Source organism: Muntiacus reevesi, chromosome 21 (assembly GCF_963930625.1).
Source record: "Muntiacus reevesi chromosome 21, mMunRee1.1, whole genome shotgun sequence".
NCBI lineage: Eukaryota > Metazoa > Chordata > Mammalia > Artiodactyla > Cervidae > Muntiacus > Muntiacus reevesi.
Window position 1 is genome coordinate 3,512,039 of NC_089269.1, and position 22,945 is coordinate 3,534,983.

Below are 22,945 nucleotides of genomic sequence, written 5' to 3' on the forward strand. Positions count from 1 at the left end.
ACCTCAACCAGTAATGCTGAAGAAGCTGAAGTTGAATGGTGCTATGAAGACCTACAAGACCTTCTAGAACTAACACCCAAAAAAGATGTCTTCTTCATTATAGGGGCCTGGAATGCAGAAGGAGGAAGTCAAGAAATACCTGGAGTAACAGGCAAATTTGGCCTTGGAGTACAGAATGAGGCAGGGCAAAGGCTAACAGAGTTTTGCCAAGAGAATGCACTGGCCATAGCAAACACCCTCCTCCAACAACACAAGAGAAGACTCTACACATGGACATAACCAGATGGTCAACACTGAAGTCAGATTGATTATATTCTTTTCAGCCAAGGGGGAGAAGCTCTATAGGGTCAGCAAAAACAAGACCAGGAGCTGACTGTGGCTCAGATCATGAACTCCTCCTTGCCAAATTCAGACTCAAATTGAAGTGCCATTATTCATTCCCTTTTATTAATATTCCCTTTCTCTAGCTACCCAGACCACTATTATCCCTAACATTCCAAAGGCAGGTATGAAATTATCCATCTTTATTGTATTCTCCACCCCACTTAGGACAGTACTAAATTAAAAAAATACTGGGTTCAAATACATCTATATAAATAGAAGTTTTTCTTGCTGTTTGCACTTATTGAAAACAGAGAAAATTTAGTAATTTTTGACTAACCCAGGCTATTCTTTTTTTTTCCATTTATTTTTATTAGTTGGAGGCTAATTACTTTACAATATTGCAGTGGTTTTTGCCATACACTGACATGAATCAGCCATGATTTACATGTGTTCCCCATCCCGATCCCCAATCCCACCTCCCTCCCCATCCCATCCCTCTGGGTCTTCCCAGTGCACCAGCTCTGAGCACTTGTCTCATGCATCCAACCTGGGCTGGTGATCTGTTTCACCCTTGATAATATACATGTTTCGATGCTGTTCTCTCGAAACATCCCACCCTCCAGGCTATTCTTTTCTTTGGGGGCTGTGCTACCCATTGATGTTTTAATAGGCCATATTTTATATGAGAATTTACACTCAGACTCGCACTTCTGATACATATTTATCATAACAGTGGTTCTAGAACTTTATTGTTTATCAGCCTCACCTGGGAGTCTTGTTAGAACTACAAATTCCTGGACCCCACTCAAACCTACATTAAGAGCCATACTGTGAAAATCACAGCTTGTAATGTCATATTTTGTCTGGCTTAGGAGAAAGGCAGGTTTGAGTAAGACCCAGCCTCCTAGTTTTCATCATTCTTCCTCTCAACAAAGAGAGTGGCCAGTGCTGCTTAGGCTGATGTAGGGATAGAAAAGGATCTGGCTTTTGAAGGGAGCGGAGGGTAAAAGTCTGGGATATATGATCAAAGAGCACAGGAAATACATGAAGCCAATTCCAGGGCAAATCCAGGAAGGCTGAGATGGGTTCAAATTATAATTAATTTAAAAAGCTGAATTGGCTATGAAATGTTTTGTCATTGTTGATTTTTAAGAAACACAGCTCAATACAGTACAAATCAAGGAAACAAAGATTCTTTTAAGATCATTCACTAATTCAAAACTGAGAGAACCCATCTCAATTAGCACTGTGAGTACGTGAGAAAGTGACTCCTGCAGGGCCAAGGATGTGCCTGCTGTTAAGCCGTCACACCGCTGCTTGGCTGGCTTCAGACACGCTGTCATGTTTGATGAAGGGATCGATGATGGTCGATTGGATTGTCCTCTTCATTTGGTGATGGTGACAGGTCCTATACACGTGCTGAATGGAAGAGGGCAAACAGCTGTTCTGCTTGTCAGCTGGGGTGAACTGAGATCAGATGGCCCCCTTGTTGCTCAAGCGTTGGAACTTCTCTGATTTGCATGAATCCTTTTGCTTCCATATTTTTGTTTTTAGCTTAGCCCTTCTCTTGGACTTCAGTGATGTTGGAGATTCGCTATGCCATACGTCTCCCATCTGTGCCTCCTTGAGCCCCACGTGTTGGACAGATAGGATGAGAGTTAGCCAGAAAACAGTAGCCTGGAGTTTTGTTTTTTTCTGCTCTTGGTCTAAGTAGATGCAGCAATTTATGCCAAGTAACTAGTTAGGTAATAGGTTACCGAAGTTGCAGAGGATGGATGAGGTCTAGATATGGAAGATAGAGATATGAGTGAAGTTATGTCTCAGCGAGACCTACAGTAATTAAGAACTTGCTCAGAAAAGAGGTTTCATTTAGCCTCTAAATGGAGACAAATGAAAGGAGTTCAAAGTGACAAAAGGTGTTTTTGTAGCAAAAGGACTCAGCCCCTTCGTTTTTGACTTAGTCCATAACACCGAAACAGTGGACCACTCAGCAAGGGTTGGAGGCAGTACATTTGAAAAGAGAAAAGGAAGGAGGATTTTTCACTCTTTGTGTATAACTTGTGGAATTTACTGCTGGCAGAACCATCGAGAAAAAGATTTTAGCTGGAAATAATAGTGAAATCTAGTTAGTGACGTGCCAGGAACCTCATGAATTCTAAATTCAACCTATGAATAATATACAGCCCAGCTCTGTTTATTAGAAGATGTTTATATACTAAACAAGTGCATCGGGACCCTTATAATAATATGATAAATATTCTATTGTCTGAGGGGACAGAGCTTTCCTCAAAGCCTGTATTCTGAGCAGGTGCCACCCTCAGACTATATGCCCACAGGGATGCCTCCAGTCGCCGTGATTTAATCAGCACACTGCTGGTTTTTGGAGGCATGTTAGCTCCTTTAGGCCACTAGGATTCTATTAAGTGCTTTAGAAGAGGTAATCTAATCTACTGAATGGCCTGAAAGATCGAAAGCACCTCCAAACACAAGCAACTCCTCCACTTCTCAACAATAGGATTGGGGAGCTGGGAATATTATTTCAACTGCTTAGGAAAGGCAGGTGAAAGCGCTGGACAGAGGGCAGGCAATTATCTCTTTGCTATGTGTTAAGCAGCATTTCTCCTGGCTGATAAACTACTTCCAGCTGTTGGCAACAATTTTCTCCTCATCATGGCAGGAGCGAGAGACTCTGGCAGATGTTGAAGGGCAGTGCGAGTCGCTGATTAAATCCAAGATCCAGCTGGAGGCCAGCGTCAAGGCGCTGTCTGCGCGGGTGGAGGAAGAGGAGGAGATAAATTCCAGGCTGACTGCCAAGGGGCAGAAACTTGAAGATGAATGTTCTGAGTTGAAGAAAGAAATCGATGACCTGGAAACACTATTGGCGAAGTCACAGAAGGAGAAGCGTGCTACAGAGCTCAAGGTACTTTTTCTATGATGTCAGGAAGGTCTAGAGGCCTGAATTCCACCTCCCAATCAGGCTATGAAACCAGGCTTGCTTTGTTTAAATTAATGAACATAGTGGTCTGCAATTTTATGGCCCTGGAAGTCAGAACTGGCATCGAATGAGGACCTAATTCAAATTTCCAACTTGAATTTATGGGACCCCACTTAATCTCCCAAGTGAAATATTTTCATTCGTTCTGATCTTATTGCATCTGAAATCTGATAGAAAGAGTAAAACGGTTTCACTGGGCCTCTAAGAATTCTTTTTCGAAAGGAGAGGGAGCAGGATGCAGCTTACTGAAAGGTGGTTTGGTATGTGTCTTAGTACCCACCTTGGTTGCTGATTTGGAGTTTGACCTTGAGGTGTCATTTTAATTCCAGCTAAAACTTTTTTTCATTTTCTTTGAGGTTTTCAACTTGTGTATCTTTATATAGACTGAAGTTAGCTAAGGAATCTGTATCAAACGTTTGATTGAAAAAAGCTTCCAGAATAATACTGTAATTTTGGCAGATGATTAAATAGCAACTCTTGTACATCAGTCCCTTTCATAAAAAGCACATGGGCCTGATATAAATGGCTTCCATTTTTGCCTATTTTATCAGCTGGACCTCTTCTCTAACTGCCACTTTCTCAGGCTCTTGAGACACAACAAGGTTAACGTGTGCCCTGAACACTCCAGCGAAAGCTGAGTCACCTTTAGGGGTGTTCTCGTTAAGCAATAGCATGACACTGAAGACCGGCCGTCTGTGGAGCCTTGCTGAGAGGGTTTGATTGACCAGAACACCCCGTTCCCTGACTCCGAGAGATAACAGATCACTTGTGTCTGTGTGTAAAAGAAAATGTGACTTTAGAGTTTTAGAACGTCCAACAGAAATTTGGCTACATGTGATTCCTTATGACAGTGGATATGTCATGAGATTTTTGGTCCTAGAAAAGAGAGGAGGTGGCCCTTCAGGTTTATGCCCCCTGCTTCCAGGAGCGGTCGGTTCTCATGGCGCCGTTGTCTTCTCCCGGCAGGTCAAGAACCTGACTGAGGAGGTGGAGTCTCTCAACGAGGATGTGAGCAAACTGCATCGGGCAGCCAGGGCCGCACAGGAGACCCACCAGCAGACCCTGGAGGACCTGCACAGTGAGGAGGAGAAGCGCCACGCCCTGAGCAAGGCCACGCTGGCTCTGCAGCAGCGAGTGCACGAGGTCAGTGGTGATACGGCTGCCGAGTTAGCTGCCTGTCTACATCTACGGAAACCCTCACTTTCTACTTAGCTAATTTATCTTGACATCTTCACGAAAACTTAGTAGCATGGTTCATTTCCCTCATTATTTAGAAGTAGAGGGGAACTGCTACAGTGGAAGAGAGGCCCCAGTATGTGTTCTGTCTGTTGTTAAATGAAACTTTCATAACAACCCTGGGCAGTGGGAGAATCCTGAGATGAATCGTGAGGCGGGAGCACTCTACAGGACTGACTTCCCCACAGAAGCTGGTGTTTTGCCCCGCAAATGCACTGGTTCTCTATCTGACGCTAGCACTGAAGGATAGCTTAAAGGCCCCCTGTCTCCAGCAGCGCGCTGAGGTTTGTTATAGAAGAAAGATATGTAAGCCGCAAGCTGTGTTCTACCAACACTATCGGGATATACCTGTAAGATTCTGGAGATGGTGCTTCTGTTCTGCTTCCAAAACTCTGTGAAGTAAAGATGTTTCAGACCAGTCTCAGTGGGTAGGTTCATCACTCCTCCTGTCCCCTCCCCAGCAGACAAAAGTGTATGCATTCACTATTTTATTAGTCCCCAAAGCTTAGCCTTTATAAAATTGCTGACAAGTGTGGTTAGTTTTTTTTTTTTTTTTTTATTATCTGCTTCTTCTTCCTCATGCCTCTCTATCAATTTTCCTCTGTGACCTATTAGCTGTCTCACTTCTCTTCCTACTTCCATGGATATATATCTTACAAAGCCTCAATATGGAAATTTGTTGGTTGTGTGCACACTACACAGACACACACTCTCACACATGTATTTTCACACACTTGTTCTCTCCTAGAGTTCATTTATTTTTGGGTTTTGCATACACCTTCCAGAAATTCTCCCTTCTCCCCTATTTGAATTTTATATCTTTCTCTGCTTACAGGAAATAGCTTCTATTGTGGCAAAGTTAATATATCAATGAAAAATAGCCATATTGTAACTATTATTTTGCCTCCTGCTAAACTGACCTCAGTATCATTGTCGGCAACACTAATGTGGACAGAACTGTAGTATTCTGGTCACCTTGCTGGAGGTACCAGAAGATGACATAAGGCTGTGGATCAGAGAGGGTACCAGGGTGGTGAGGGAGAGTATGGAAACTATGTTGTGTGAGATGCATTTGAAATGGTCAGTGACGCTGAGCTGAGAGGCTCAGGACAGCTGCCTAATATTCATGAATGGTCACGTGGAGACAGTTTTGCTTGGTGTTGCTCCAGGGAGCAGAGCCTAGATTTGTGGGATGAATTTACATAGACTATTTTGGCTTCTTACGAAGAAGCACTCCTGAGTAAATGGACTTATCCACCCATGAAATGAGGTGCCATGTGAAGAAGTGAGCTTCCCATCACTGGAAAGCTGTCAGACAGGGTCTCACTAGGCATTTATTATTTGTTTTTTCTGTATTCTAGAGCACGTATTCCTTAATCTCTATAGATTTCCTTTGTCCCTGACTTCTAGATTCTTCTGCAACCCCATTGATGTGTGCAACATTTATTTTAAAACATCTACATAACTGGGCATCGTTTATAGACTCTGCTTATATTTTTCTCTTTTTCCAGAAGGTGAGTGGTTAATGGACACGTCTGTAAAGTATAAACTTAACCTATATATTGGGCTCAGTAACATCTCCTTTTGTCAGCTTGAGGGTGCCCTTGAGCAGGAGAGCAAAGCGAGAATGACCTGTGAGAAGGAAAAGTGCAAAGTGGAGGGCGCGTTAAAGCTGACCCAGGAGTGCGTGGAGGACCTGGAGAGCAGGCAGCTGCAGCTGGCGGAGAAGCTGAGGAGGTGAGTCACCGTTCCGCGGACTGTGATGCTGGGAGGCCTTATATTGAAGGAGACAGTTCTCTCACCGTGCCTATCCCAGTGACCCTGGGGCCAGATACCTCAAGACCTGCAAGGGAGGATAAAAAGGATAGCAAGCCTAGGAAGCTGAGGGTTTTTTTATTTTTTGCTAGACTTTATGAGATTACTCTTCTTTTTATAACTATATAATAACCTACAAGAAAGTAATTGAAAAGTCTTGACTAGCAGATGTGAATGAAAGGTGTAAGACATAGCAGATGCAAATTAGAATTTGAAGTTACAAGTCAAAAAATAAAAGTGGCTCGCTTCTTTTACTCATGAGATCAACGGCCTAAAGTTAAAAAATAAATAAAAAATGAAGTCTAATGTGAAGTCCCATATACCCTCTGATCATTTTTAAAAACAAAACAAAACTTATATGCCAGATGTAACTTCATTAGACATTTATACAACGTTTTCGGTCTAGTAATTTACTTTTTAAGTATTAAACTTTAAAATTGAAAGCACGATCAAAATGGGTAGACCTTCAGTTCACTCAGATTCCCAAGGAGCTCAGGGCAGGATGGCCCTCTCAGTTGAATTTCATTATTCAGTGAAACAGATTTTCTTACCTTGTCCCTTTTGCCTCCCTCTGTTTAGCTAGACTTTCTTCTAACCACTAGGGATTTTCAAGTTATTTGAAATAGATCAAATAAGAAAGGGAAACAGTGAAATCTGAGAGTAAGATAAGGCCTGTCTGAAGTGGAGTGCATGCTGGTTGTTGGCACCCACAGCGAAGAACGGAATCAGTGACCAGCTATGAGCTTCTGGTTTTCCCATCTGTACACGAGTTTCCATGATACACACTTGTGGTCAGACTGGATTAGTAGTCTACCAATAAGTTACTCAACTTGATAGGTGTTTGTAGACTTGATTAATAGCTTATCAATAAGTTACTGAACTTGACAGGTGTTTGGAAAAGATGAAATAAGTAACCCTATGAATGTAGTGGAACAGTGAAAGGCAAAATGATGATAGAGTTCCTTCAGCGTTTAATTTTGAAGATTGTGTTTCAGTTTGGCAAAGTGAAATGACACTCCATGTCCTTGAAGGCCACAGGTCAAAGAGCTCTGGCATTTTAGAAACCTGTGTTTTGAAGAAATTATGAATTTATTATACAACCTTTTCTTTAAATGGACCTGTGTATATATTGAAAACTTAATATATGAAAATGTGGCATTTTAAAATGGTGATGAAAGGATAGAATACTAAATAAATAGTGCCAAGATTATTAGCTATTCATCTTATGAGATAAAAGTTAAATTTCTTCCTCATGCTATTCACACACACAAAATCCAGTTGCATTAAAGAGTTAGATGCAAAAATTAAGCTATAAAATCATTAGAGATGCAGCATTATTCACAATAGCCAAGATGTAGAAACAGCCTAAATGCCCATTGAATGAATGAATGAATGAAGAAAATGTGATGTATACACTTAATGGATTATTATTCAGCCACTTTTTAAAGGAATTCCTGCCCTATGTGACAACAGGGATAAACCTGAAGGACTTTATGCTAAATTAAATGTCAGCCACAGAAGGACAAATGCTGCATGATTCCATTTATCAGGTTAGTTCAGTCACTCAGTCGTGTCCAACTCTTTGTGACCCCATGAATCGCAGCACGTCAGGCCCCCCTGTCCATCACCAACTCCCGGAGTTTACTCAAACTCATGTCCATCGAGTTGGTGATGCCATCCAGCCATCTCATCCTCTGTTGTCCCCTTCTCCTCCTGCCCTCAATCTTTCCCAGCATCAGGGTCTTTTCCAATGAGTCAGCTCTTCACATGAGGTGGCCAAAGTATTGGAGTTTCAGTTTCAGCATCAGTCCTTCCAGTGAACACTTAGGACTGATCTCCTTTAGGATGGACTGGTTGGATCTCCTTGCCGTCCAAAGGACATAGGAGGCACCTAAAAGCAGTCTGACTCCTAGAAACAGAGAGGAGAATGGTGGCTGCCAGGGTCTGGGAGGCAGGGGAAATGCAGAGTTGCTGTTCAGTGGTTATAAAGCTTTCATTAGGCAAAGTGACTGGGTCCTAGAGATCTGTGTGACGTTCTGCCTATAGTTCATATTGTATTGCACACTTAAATATTTGTTGAGAGGGTAGATCTCATGTCAAATGTTCTTCAGTTAAGAAAAAGAAAACACAATTAAAAGACAATATGGGTGGTAAATCTTAGGAAATTGGCAGGCCAGAGTTCCTGAGTCTGGACAAACCCCATCCAGAGGCATAAAAGGACTATGTTGATAAACTTGACGTTAATACATCAACATTTTAAACATTTAGTGGCAAAAGTCAACATAAATGAAATTGGAACAAATCTGAAGCAGATATAAAAAAATAAATATCAAGAATATTAAAGGAGAACCTGTAATTCACTAATTAGATGAACAACCTAACAGAAAAATGGACAAAGGACACAAGTGAGCAGGTCATTTGTTTTATTGCCCATTTTAAAATCCTCATAGTTGATAACATGCTGTCGTCACTCGTAAACAAGGACATTCATAATAAAACAAGGACACATGGGAAGTGTGCTAATATTAAATGTGAATATAGAGGAATAACCTCCCACTGCTATTGGAGGCCAAAGTTATAAGTTTTTAGATTCAGACCTATAACTGACGCAGAAGTTCCCTGCTCAGTATCCACTCTAGAAGCACTCGTGTGTACACAAGGGTGCACGCGTATGAATAGCATTATTTGTAAAAGTAAAATTTAGGGGGAAAACTCAGTGCTTATTAATAGGGAAATGGATAAGAGAACCACATAATATCTACGTCATAGACTAGCATTTCGCAGTTTATTTCTAAGTGAAGTAATCTACGTGTGGGCTTCCCTGGTGCTTCAGTGGTAAAGAATCTAACTGCCAAGCAGGAGACATGGGTTTGATCCCTGAGTCAGGAAGACCCCCTGGAGAGGGAAATGGCAACCTACCCCAGTTTGCTTGCCTAGGAAAGCCCACATAGAGAAATAACCTCCGGAGGAGGAGCCTGGCTAGCTGTAGTCTTTGGGGTTGCAAAAGAGTCAGACACGACTTAGCGAGGAAACAACAACAAATCTATGTGTAGGCAGGCCGAAGTGGAAAAATCTCTGTGTGTTATTGGGTAAAAAACGTTGTACAGGGACTTCCCAGGTGGTTCAGTGGCTAAGAATCTGCCTTGCAACGCAAGAGGTGTGGATTCAGTCCCTCGTTGGGGAGCTGAGACCCAAATACCACAGAGCAACCAAGCCCGGAACCACAGCTACCGATCCTGTGAGCTCTGGAGCCTGTGACCCACAGCTGGGAAGTTGTCCTGCAACAAAGATTCCTAGTGCACAACTAAGATCCAGCACAGTCAAACAAACAAATATTGAAACATGTGCAGTTATAAATCTGAATGTATATAATGTTATACCATTCACAGTGAAGAAAATGAAACCATTTCTACTGATACATAAGCACAAACATATGTTAATACTTAGAAAAATGTCCAGAAGGAGCCACATCAAGTTGATTATGGTGGTTACCTCTAGGGAAGGAACGGAGGTTGGGTATAATCGCCAAGAGGACGTAATAGTTGAATTTTTACAATGAATGGCTTCATATATTATTACAATAATTCGAAGACTATTTAAACAAAATGTTATTACTCTGAGCAATTTCATTTGACAACTCTTTCCCTAACAGGAAGGAATTAGAAATGAATCAGATGAGTTCAAGGTTGGAGAATGAGAAAAGCCTGGTGGCGCAGCTTCAGAAGATGGTTAAAGAGTCCCAGGTGATCATTTATCAGATACCTGTGTGCATCTGTAGTTCAATCCCTGGGTGATGACTGGTGCTTCAGTGACAAATGTGCTGCCAAGGTAGCCATAACCCTAGCCAGCTATCGACAGAGGCAGAAAAGAATGGTGGTTGAGAAGGTAACCTGGCATTCTACAGACAGGTGACTCTGGGGAGTATTACTGTTTAGGCTTAGATTTCCTTATCATGAAGATAATAAAAATAAATAGCTAATATGTTGAATGTTTGACATAAACTAGGCATTGTACTAAAACCCAGGACATCTATATTTTTACTCATTAATCCTCCTGACAACCTTTGAGCTAAAAGGTAACCACATTTAAGTGATAAGCTCAGTGCCTGACCCATGGTAAGCATTCAGTATTAACAATTTAATTTTTTTGATGATTAGTCTTTGTGATTGTAAGGCAGTGACACTGAAAACTGGTTTGTAGCTACCTGTAGCCTCAAAATGTTACTTGATAGTGGGTAGCTATTAGACCATGTGACTGTTTTATACTCTATTACCACATTTTGTTGTTCAGTTGCTCAGTCATGTCCAACTCTTTGCGACCCCATGGACTGCAGCACCCCAGGCCTCCCTGTCCATCACTGTCTTCTGGAGTTTGCTCAAACGCAAAGGAAGTTGATGCTGCTATCCAACCATCTCATCTTCTGTTGCCCCTTCTCTTCCTCCCCTCAATTGAGTCAGCTCTTTGCTTCAGTACTTTGGCCAAAGTATTTGAGCTTTAGCTTCAGCATCAGTCCTTCCAATGAATATTCAGGGTTGATTTCCTTTAGGATTGACTGGTTTGATCTCCTTGCAGTCCGAGGGATTCTCAAGAGTCTTCTCCACATTATAAAGTAATTTGAAACATATAACTCCTCACATATATATGGAGATGGGTTCTTTTCCTTTGGAGCTAAATAGTTTTCTCATTAATGTAACTATTACTCAAAATAATTTTGGAATTTTTTCCTGATTATTACTTTCTGAGACATTTGAGTCAAATACAGCCGGTCTCCCTGCTTTATGGATGTGCTTTCAGCCAATATTAATCTCCAAGCAATTGTCTATCATATTTACCAGACTTCTCTTCAAATGATAGTTGATCCAAAAAAAAGTTCAATTTATCCAAAATACAAACTTTCTTACCCTGATGATTTAAAATAATGCTCCAAAGATTATTTCTAAGGAAATGTTTCAGAAATGTTTGATCTGGTTAGAGTATTGTTTGGAATGAAGGTATTGTATCTCAAGATAACTAATTGAAAGGGGATCACATTTACTTGGGTGTGGAAATCATAAATTTTTTAGCACCTTCTCTGTCACAACTCATCTACAGATGAGATAGCCTTACTTATTTGGTTTGGTCTAAAAATTAGCTTCCTTTTAGCAATCATACTCTTACTTAATGGAAAGAAAAGTATATTCTAAAATAGAAGTCATTCCTTTTTTCTTCTGCCCTAACCTATGCCTAATTATTTAAGGTGATATTAATGACCATCATCAGTTTCACTGTCCTGTCCCACAATGATGCTATCAAGATTGGTAGAGCTATCTGCCCTTACACCAAAAGACTTTTGGGCTCTGAAAATTCTTATCACTGCTATTCTTTGTCTTGTAATTCTGCTTCTAATAATATCAGGTTACTATCCCAATTAATAGTCCCATTCCTCCACCAATTTTAATTTGTTACTTCAACTTTCCTGCTACTTGAAATCACCTTCAGACTAAAAAACCAAGTAACCAAGTTTGTCAGAGTTTGTATAAAATTAAATTGATGCTGTTTCTTATGAGTTAGCTGCTTGAACTCAGGGATATTTAGTTCACTAATGAGATTTTTGCCCAGGTTGGCAATAGTTAAGGTTTTCAGGTAAATAAATTTCAGATAAATGAGGTATTGTATATAAAATTCATCATGTTATTTTTTTATAAGCTCTGCTTAAAGTGTTTCCTTGTTATATGAAAGATTTTCTAGTCCTTTTCAAAGTGCTCTTTAAAAATCTCCTTTTTGTGTATATAATCTAATGAGGTTGCTCATCACCATGGTCTGGGAAATTGGGAGGAATTACAAATTTTAATTCTGGTCTCGGTACTGCTTTGGAGCAAATTACTTAATTTCTCTGTATTCTATCTTCTTTAGCTATAAACGAGAACCAGAAGTATTTTGTTTTGCTTAGTAGTGAGAAAAAAAAATACAGTAGAGCTCTTGAATATAAAATATGCTACAAGTGCTTAGTGAAAGTTAAAGTTATTTATTGCTACAGACTCAGATACAACTTTTGAAAGAAGCACTGGAAACTGAAACGACCACTCGAGCCAAGGTAGAGAGGGAGAGAGCTGACCTCGTCCGAGAGCTGGAAGACATGAACGAGAGGCTGGAGGAGGCAGGAGGTGTCAGCTCGGCTCAGCTGGAGATAACAAAGAAACAAGAAACAAAATTCCAGAAGCTCCGCCGAGACCTGGAAGAGGCCACCCTGCACTTTGAGGCAACCTCTGCCTCTTTGAAGAAGAGACACGCAGATAGCCTGGCTGAGCTGGAGAGCCAGGTAGACAATTTACACCAGGCCAAGCAGACGCTGGAAAAAGACAAGAGTGACCTGCAGCTCGAGGTGAACGATCTCCTGACCCGCGTTGAACAGATGACCAGAGCTAAGGTAAAGAACATTTCCAAGCCCTCCTTGAGGATTTAAGACATGGAAGTAGGCAGAGGAGAGGGAGGGAGAGAAAGTTAAAGTAAATTGGTGACTCAAAGTACCTGCTAAGGGAAGCTAGAGATCTTCAGTTGGCTAGATCAGGTCTAATCTCAGGCATTGCTGAAGTCCCATGACCATCCCCTGAAGGTAGCCTGACAGTGGCTTCTGACCTTGTTGGAATTCCAGTCTGTGTTCCTTGTGGGTCTTTCTGGTGATGACACAGTAAGTAGGCTGGACCAGGGATGCCGCTAACTTGTGCATGGTCTGTCTGTCTCTCTCTTTTCAGTTGGAGGATAATTGCTTTACAATGTTGTGTTGGCCTCTGCTGTACAATAACCAGAATCGGCTATAAGTGCACATGTGTCGCCTCCCCCTCCCACCCCATCTCACTCCGCCAGGTCATCACAGAGCGCTGAGCTGAGGTCCCTGTCCCATACAGCCGCCTCCCACTAGCCATCTCTCTCACACACTGCCGTGTGTATATGCCAGTGCTGCTCTTGCTATCCATCCCACCCTCTCCTTTCCCTCCCTGTGACTACAAGTCTGTTCTCTGTCTCCATCTCCATTCCTGCCCTGCAAATAGATTCATCACTGGTGCTTCTCTCTTGAAGGTTGGCTTTGAGTTGGGAGCACTCCAAGGGGGGTGCTCTGGAACTTTAAGTCCATCCGAACAAATGGTGGTATAAACAGCTCTGGGGGAAGTCAAGAACTTTTTCTCCTTTGCGTCCTCTGGCATCTCTTTAACAAGCCAACACTAGGAGAGATTTCACATGTTCTTTCTTCACCAAGCTCATTAATCTCTGCTCCACCAGCTCTCATCTCAAATGACTAGTATCAGATCACAGGTAAGAGCCTCCTTACCTTCTGGCAGTTGAGAGGAGCCTTGATTGAGGCCAGCAGGGAAAATAACCAGTGCCAGGTTCTTCCTGTAAACAGAATCTGTAGTCATCTGGGAGGACACACCAACAATGAAACTTGATCCTTAAGGACAGCAACCCTAGAAATGGAGAATTTCCTCGGAGATACTGAGTGACTCCTGAAATGTTTTGCGTTAATTTCCTTTAAATGCCACATTGAATAGAAAGGAACACAACTACCCTGCCTCTCCTGCTCTTTCTTTCTCGCCACTGTCCCTGCCTTCCCGCCTTCAATTATCATAAAATATAAATCCAGTGAGGACTTCGGACCTCTCTTCCTCTGTCTCTTCTGTATGCTGCGTTTTGTTTGGATTCTGTCTTCAACTCAGCAATGAAAACATCCTCACTCCTTGCTGTTGTAGGCTTTACCTTCCTTTATCCGTCCAAGTGAGCACTAGAAGACCTTACTCTTTGCCTCTCATTCATCCTCAGGAACTCTTCTGTTGCTATACATTTTAGTAGCAAGTCGTAAAATCATAAGACCATTGATAGATTCACCATAAATCCATACTAATTATGTATGAATTTTATACTTACAACTTCCTCTGGAATTTCACTGCTGCTTAGAAGTTCTTTATTCTTCTAACTTGTTTTATTTTAAAAGAGAAACAAAAATATTTCCTCAGACTCCAACCCTGCCTTCCTGAATCCATCCTTTTACTAAATGTTAACACTTAACTGATAAGATTAAGACCATTCATTATAACTTCTCTCTTTACCTTATAAGATATTTACTCAGCCATTTCTTTTATTTTTGCTCCAAAGAATAAGATATTCTTCCACATAACCATTATTCACATTATTTAAAAAAAAAAAACCAAACAGACTTTTCCATACTAGGGGTAGTATTTTGAGAGAGAAGCAAAGCCTGTCCATGTCTGTCTTAATCTGACTCCTTGACCAGAGAGTAATGTTCTATTTATCTATTGATATGTAACAGATCACCCCCAAAACCTTGAAGTTAAAACAATAATTTATTGTTTTCTCTCTTGGTTCTGGGGCTTGACAGGCTTAGCGCAGATGGTGGTTGAGACTCGAATCATCTGAAGGCTATCACTCACCTGTCTGGCTCTCGGCTGGTGTAGCAGACAGCTGAGCGCTGTTTGGAAATGTCCCTTTTCTTGTGACCTCTCCAGGTAGCTAGCTTGGCTTTCCTCAAGCGTGGTAGTCACAGAGGAGTTGGACTTCTTACATGGTAATTCAGGGCACGAAAAGCAAGTATTCCAAGAGACCGGAAGCTGCAGAGACTCTTGTGAGGTTGGCTTGCAAGATGGTGGAGTGATTGTGTGTGACTCCCAACAGTGATGAGTCACGGGAGAGGGTCTGCACGTGGGTGTGGATACTGGAGAGTGTGGCTCATTGGCGTGCCTTCTTTGGAAACTAGCTCCCACAAGTCAGTGTATGCCACTACCTCCTCACTCCTTTAACCCCTGCAGTGTCTTTTTTCCCCTGATTGGGCTTCCCTGGTAGCTCAGACAGTAAAGAACTGCCTGCAATGCAGGAGACCTGGATTCCACCCCTGGGTCAGGAAGATCCCCTGGAGGAGGGCAAGGCAACCCACTCCAGTACTCTTGCCTTGGAGAATCCCCTAGATAGAGGAGCCTGGTGGGCTACAGTCCATGAGGCTGCAAAGAGTCGGACATGACTGAGTGACTAAGCATACATCTTAAAAGTAGTTTCTTAATTGGTTCTTGCAAAGATCAGTAATGTCTCTCTTTCCTCAAATTAGCATGTCTAAAACCAGACTTAGAAGCTGACATATGATTCCTATGGATATTTTTGCCACCAGCACTCTGTTCCTTCCATCACCCGGACTCTCAGCCTAGAACTATTTATTTGTTTCCTCTCTGTTCTTAGCTTTTCAATCAGTTCTTACAGAAGGCCAATTTTGTACTGTCTTCTAATTTTTCATTCCATTCCCACTCATATGTAAGAATTTCATTATCTGTTAACTGGATTATTGCAGTGTTTTCTAAATTATCTTTTTTTCCAGTCTATTTTAAATAGTACCCATATGAATATTTTGAGAGATGCATGGCTCTGTGGAATCATGTCCCTGCTTCAGAGTGAACTCCACACTTCGGCCCTTTAAAATACCCAATAGCCCATGATCTGACTCTACTCCTGCCAGTTTTAGATTCTGGAACTTTGTTTCCTGGACCCTCTATGCCCTCTACTTCAGCCATGTTAGAATGCCTGCCTTCCATCAAATATCCATTTTCGCACCAATGTGCCTTTTCCAAACTAAACTGTCTCTCTGGAGTGCTCAAGTTCAACTTCCTGTATTAAAATTTCACCTGAATTCTTGTAGCACTTTTGGCATCCCTTTGTATTGTTGTGTTGTAATCTTTTCAGTTGGCTTCAGTAGAAGACATCCCTAAGGGAGAAACAAGGTCTTTTTTACTCATGTTTACTAAGTGCTTTCCATAATCTGTACACTCAGTTACTAGCATCAGTTTTCTTTACATATGCCTCTTGGGATTTCTGTGGCTCATAGATTTAATCATTTGTCCTGGGTCACAAAAATTATATGGCGGGGATGGGCCTCAACCCCAATCCTGTGTATGTCTGTGGGTGATGGCATTCTGTTGCTGCCTTACGTATTTCTTGGTGGGATAAATTGATTCTGTTCACTCGCATAGGCATACACATTATGCTGAACTTTATCTTGAATTGTTTACTTCATCTTTGCCTGAATTATAATGCCAGAAATGCCAATACTCAGTGGTACAGTGGAAACCGAAGCATTTTCGAAAGCATATTAGGCTGACAGAGAGGCCCAGGGCAATTTAGAAGTTATAGGCAATCTCACAATTATCTTGATTATTTTGAATTCCCATTGGTTCCTGAATTTCTAGGAGGCAGCATTTTTATGCGTCATTTTAAGAATCAGCTTCAGAATAAATGTGCATTATTCCGTTAACCTCTTCCTTCTTGGTATCAAAATTCAGTGTCTATCTTTAGGCTGAAACTTGGAGTCCTTTTGAGGGTACCGCCCTTTGAATGGCATGCCACTGTCCAGGCCACCTTTAGATAGACAATCACATTGCCTTTGCAGATCCTGCTTGTGAAAACACTTTTTCAATTGATAACAATACGAATGTTAGCAGTGCCCGTGGATATCTACCGTTTCAGGCTGTGCCCGAGGGCGAATGTCTTATGCCCGCCCAGTGGCTGCCGACTCTGCGGGTGTGCCCAGCCATGCAGGGCTTAGCCACACAGGCTTCTCTTGAAACCAGGGGATTCTCTGGCTCCTTCGCTTGCCATTCCCTCAACAATGACTAAGCTCTCTCTTGGAGATCTGTGTTCTTTCACCCTCAGCAAACAGTGTGCAGTTGAGCACACTCCTGGTCATAAGCAGAAGTGGCATTTCTCACGTCGGGCTGTCTTCCTCCTGACCCAGCTCATGGGTCATTTGTTGTTGGAGAGAATATAAAACATAAATGGCTCACATAGTCATATTTTTATTCAGTTTCTTCCCGGATCCATCAATTAGATCCGAATCCAATTTCACACAGGATTCATGACAATTTCAATCAACTAGAAGGTTAAGTCAATTAATCCTTAATATTTCCTTTGTTATGACTTTACATAACAGATGCTTAGGAAGCTAGTGTCTGACTTTTTCTTTTCTTGCACCAGTTCAAATCCTATACCCAACACATACTAGCCGTGTGAATTTGGGCAAGGTATTTAGCCTCTCTGACCATTTCCTCGTTTATAAAACAGAGGCAATCTGAGTTCCGGAGGAATACTGTGAGGAAAATGAGTGTGCCAACTTTGACTGTCCAATTACTTTCAGAAGTAGTAAAGCAAACATATTCAACAATCAAAATATTTGAAATTACAGACTGTTTAAAAATTGTTGCCTGTGTTGTCGCTATATCTTCTAGTGACGAGTGGAGATTGTGGGTGATTGAGTGTGCCTGGCATTTAGCATCGTTGTTCTAACCTCCGTGATGGACAGAAAGCTGATCATTGACTCTCTGCCAGGTCTGGTTTCATATCCACCACCTGGCGTGGGTGTGCTATGGAATATCTGTGAGTAGAATTACTGATATTTCTTGTCAGTCTCCATCTGGCCTCTCCCCTTGCTTGCTAATCAGTGGGTAATATACCAACCCAGTTAAAAAAAAACAATTTGGGGGCTGAGGTTTATAGGGAAAGCTTGAATGTGACCTCTAAGTAAACTTTAGTGGGTCTGTTGGCCAACCTCTCACTAAGATTTGTAGTAATTTGTGTTTCCTATTTTGTGTCAAGCACTGTATTTGGCCTTGGGGATATAAGATGTCATTTAGGAGTCTTCCATAAAAAAGTTAGAATAGTCATTTCTAACTGTAAAATAGAGTAAGTTTACAGAGAACTATCTTCATCACAGCACAAGCTCCAGCTAGAGAGCTCCAAAGTCTTTGCTGACTCAGAAGCTTCCCCAAGGACCAAACCTGGCATTATCCTGGAGACGTTTCTCCTCCTTGGCCATTGCTATATCATAAAAATCAGTTTAACGTTGGAAACTATTAGACTTACCACCAGATTTCACAGTTTTCACCATTTTCTTGAAATGCCACTGATGTGATCCTTTCTTTGTCAAAGTAATCTCATCTCTCCTTCTTCTCTCGTGCTATCCCTTCCCCTATATCTCCCCTCCTTTTTCCACAGCACTGTTTCTTGATAGAGACAAAAGTCTCACATGGACTGAGATTTAATACACATAAAGAACAAAACACAAGAACAGAAATGTAAAATCCACAGAACTGTGAAGTGCCCCCAGTGCCATTTTATGAATTCTGACCATATTAATAATAAGAATGAAAATTACAGCTAGGTAAAGAGGCCAGCACCATCTTACATTTGGAAGCTCTTGGTCCTAAAAATATTGGATTTCAAAGTCATTGGCATTAGTTTTCAGAGTGTGGCAAAAATTTGATGATTAGATTGGTTACTTAAACCAGGTAAAAGTGCATAGGTCACTTAGCATATCATTTTCTTTAAACGTGAACAACCAGTTCAGAGAAGTTGGAGTTTGGGATTGAAATGATAACCCCACAGGGTCATCATGAGCCTGCAACCTTAGTGACTGGGAGGGTCCAGTTTTTTTCACAGTTCAAATGTCTGTTATTACACGACTGTATCTCAGATTCATCTGCTTTCTCCTGTCCTTCTTGGTCAACCCTCTGGACTTCCTTCCTTCCTCCTCCATCCTTCCCATCCTTCCTTTCTCATCCCTCTGAACTACCCCCTTGTTTGTTGAGCTCCTAATATGTGTCAGACACTATTCTAGACACAGGGGTTATAATCTGTGATCAGATGGAATCTCTATCCTCATGAAGCTTATATTCTAGAAGAAAAGAAAGATGGTTAAATATATAATGTCAGGAAGTAATTATGTACTTCATCAGTATTTGACACATTTCCTTCTTCTGAAAAGAAAAGAATTCTAGAGACATTCCCCAATACCAGACACTTGTTTCTCCAATAATACCTATAATTTGAAAAGTTTGGGCCCCTTAGGGGCCCAGACGCTGAGTGTATTGTGCTGTTTAAAATTAGAAGACATGGTTTTCTAACGCTAGCTGTGGCTTTCAGGGCAGAGGAGAGCACAAGGGTCCTAGGAACCACCCCTCCCCTCCTTCCTTACGCAGCTACGTCAGCATGTTCTCTATAAACCACGTTCAACCTTTCCTTCTCAACTTGTAGGCTAACGCTGAGAAGCTCTGTAGTCTGTATGAGGAGCGCTTGAAAGAAGCAAATGCAAAACTGGATGAAGTGACTCAATTAGCAAATGACGTGACAGCGCAGAAGACAAAGCTACGGAGTGAGAATGGTAAGTAAGCGTTCAGTGTTCATCACTTACAAGTCTCAAGCCCAGAAGAATGGTGGAGAAACCACTGAAATGATGAGCCAGTCACTGAGTCTGGGTGGGAATTTAAAAATTCTAGGGGGGTGGTGAGGCCCTTGATGCTATCTTTTCCAAGACATGCTGTTGTCTGGGAAGGATCACCTCTTTGCCACCTTGAAAGGCCTTGCCCAACTCTCTTCCTTGAAGGCGAAAGCCAATCTGCAGTTGACTGGAGTAGCTTTCACGATCTAAGGGTGGTAGAAACTATACACACGGTCTGTAAGACATGCCACTTTATCATATCTACCTCACTGAGATAGGCATTTCCCCTAATTTTCAATGATGAGCCCACACCTATTTTTTATATTTATATTTTTTAAAAAATTGAAGTATAGTTAATTTACAATGTGGTATTGATTTCAAGGGTGCAGCAAAGTGATTCAGTTACACATATATATGTATGTATGTATTCCTTTTTCAGATTCTTTTGCATGAAAGGTTATTACAAGATGCTGAGTACAGTTCTCTTTGCTATGTAGCAGGCCTCTGAGTACCTGTTTTATATGTAGTAGTGTCTATATATTAATCCCAGACTCTGAATTTCTGTCCTTCCTCGATCCCTGCTCTTCCCTCTGGTGACCACAAGTTTGTCTTCTGTCTGTGAGTCTATTTCTGGTTTGTAAATAAGTTCATTGGTATCATTCTTTTTTAGATTCCGCATATCAGTGGTATCATATGATATTTGTCTTTCTCTGACTTACTTCACTTAATACGATAATCTCTATATCCATCCTTGCTGCTTTAGTTGTTTAGTTTCTCAGCCATGTCTGACTCTCTGTGACCCCACGGACTGCACACGCCAGGCCTCCCTTGTCCTTCACCATCTCCTGGAGCTTGCTCAAACTCATGTCCATTGAGTCGGTGATGCCATCCAACCACCGCATCCTCTGTTGTCCCCTTCTCCTCTGACCTTCAATCTTTCCCAGCATCAGGGTCTTTTCTAATGAGTCACCTCTTCACATCAGGTGGCCAAAGTATTGGAGATTCAGCTTCAACATCAGTCCTTCCAATGAATGTTCAGGACTGATCTCCTTTAGGATGGACTGGCTGGATCTCCTTGCAGTCCAAGGGACTCTCAAGAGTCTTCTCCAACACCACAGTTCAAAAGCATCAATTCTTCAGTGCTCAGCCTTCTTTATGGTTCAACTCTCACATCCATACATGATTATCTCTATATCCATCCATGTTGCTTTAAGTGGCATTATTTCATTCTTTTTTGTGGCCAAGTTATATATGTATGGGGCTTCCCCGGTGACTCAGACAATAAAGAATTTCCCTACAATGTAGGAGATCTGGGTTTGATGCCTGGGTTGGGAAGATTCCCTGGAGGAGGAAATGGCAATGCAGTCTAGTATTCTTGCCTGGAGAATTCCATGGGCAGAGGAGCCTGGCGGGCTATTGTCCATGGGGTCACAAAGAGTCAGACACAACTTATATAGTATAACCTTAAGTCAAGGAGCATGATTCCTCCAGCCCTGTTCTTCTTTCTCAAGATTCTTTTGGCTACTCATAGTCTTTTGTGTTTCCATACAAATCTTAGAAATTTTTGTTCTGGTTCTGAGGAAAATGCCCTTGGTAATTTGATACGGATTGCACTGAATCTGTAGATGCCTTGGGGGGTATGAACCTACACCTCTCTTTTGACCTCTTTGCTATGTTTTGAAAATACCAGGCATACTCCGACCCTAGAGTCTTGCCCTTACTATTTCTTCTGCCTAGAGTACCCTACTCATCAACAAAAAACTTAAAGATGAGAGTTAATCAAATAGATCTCGGGGAAGTCAGGATAGGCCTTGCTGGGAAGGTGACTTTTGAGTACTATAAACCAGTTTTCTCCATGTGCTTCTTTTTTCATAGAATTTAATACCTTCAAAGAAACTACATGCTTGACATAATAAAAAGTTTGTCTTGCCTCCATCTGCCACAGTGTAAGCTACATGAGGGCAGGGCCTTTATTATGTTCACTGATATGTCAGTCATCTAGAGCAATGCCTGCCATTTATTGGGGATCCACAAACATTTGACCAGTTAAAATTAGAACAATGTTCTGTGACTTATTCTTAACCATCAACCACTATTAATGAGGTTTCCCCCTCTATCTTTTACATGATGGCAATCTATGTGAGGTTTCTCTTTTTCAATTCATCACGAGCTTTTTTGTATCTTGCATAGCCATTTATGACTTTCTCATCCATTAATTAGATGGCCAGTGGTTACTTCATCTTGCCCTGTAACTTGCTTGTCTGTTATAACAGCATGTGGCTGTTTGTCTGTAATTAGAATTATTTTTAGTAATATATTCCCAGAGATAGACTTCCTAGGTCAATGAAAATAAACAATGTGTTCTTGATGCCCAGAGGCACTCACTTTAAAAAGAGAGTGAAGACCATTTGTCCTTCCAAATGAAGACCATTTATCATTCTGCCTGTGGACACCTCTGTTTCTAGATGCTAAATCTGGTTGTTGTTCAGTTGCTCAGTCATGTCTGACTCTTTGCGACGCCATGGACTGCAGCTCGTCAGGCTTCCGTGTCCTTCACTATCTTCTGGACTTTGCTCAGACTCATGTCCGCTGAGTTGATGATGCCATCCAAACTACAGATTTGGAACTCTAAAAGAGGAAAGTGTTTTAGATTCTAGCAGGGCCACCAAGTAGGACTCTTCTCATGCCTATGACAGGGTGTGTGACACTTGGCCTCAATGCAAAACCCCCGATTTGATCTTTGCTGCCATTTAGGATATAGTCTGTGTGGGGCCTGTGCGTCCGGAGGCTAGGCTGGAGAAGGACTGTGTGTCTGCTCTGGAGGAAGTGCTGTGTTTGTTTGATAGGCATTGCCTACCTCCCTCTACTTATTGGCATTAATTTTCTATTCACTGTTTTGATGAGGAAATTGGTGGGTGAGTGAAATGAAACTGGATCTGAGATGATAATTCTGCTTAGGATGCAGGGCATTTTATGTCCTCCTTTACTCGGCTTTACCTTTTGGCTCTTGTACGAATTAAATTTTAAGTATATATACCTATCCAAACCTCCCCTCCTCTCACTAGGACTATGATCCAGATTTTTGCTGCTTTTTTTCTTTTTTTTGCTACTTTTACAAAAGTTTCTTTCTCATGCCCTGTCCTGTCCACTGATTATAGTCTGCTTTCAAAGGAGACCAATAGTAAATGTGATCAGTTAAGCCATGTTAAGTGGATCCTATTTCTGTAAAATATGTGTTATGTTAGTCTCAACCCCTTCATGGATTGGCATTTCCTCAGAATACTTTTAAATATGGTGTGTGGCCTAGAGCTTCTCAAAGTTTGGCCCATGGA

At 41.5% G+C, this 22,945-nt stretch overlaps 1 protein-coding gene across 1 annotated transcript in view; it reads left to right on the plus strand.

Moving 5' to 3' along the window:
• MYH15 (myosin heavy chain 15) overlaps positions 1-22,945 on the plus strand; it is a 144,754-nt gene that overhangs the window by 80,778 nt on the left and 41,031 nt on the right. The window contains exons 24-29 of the mRNA XM_065913562.1: positions 3,002-3,244; positions 4,286-4,462; positions 6,147-6,292; positions 10,023-10,113; positions 12,387-12,776; positions 19,430-19,556. Coding sequence (XP_065769634.1) covers positions 3,002-3,244; positions 4,286-4,462; positions 6,147-6,292; positions 10,023-10,113; positions 12,387-12,776; positions 19,430-19,556 — 1,174 coding nt within the window. The remainder of the gene's footprint in view (positions 1-3,001; positions 3,245-4,285; positions 4,463-6,146; positions 6,293-10,022; positions 10,114-12,386; positions 12,777-19,429; positions 19,557-22,945) is intronic.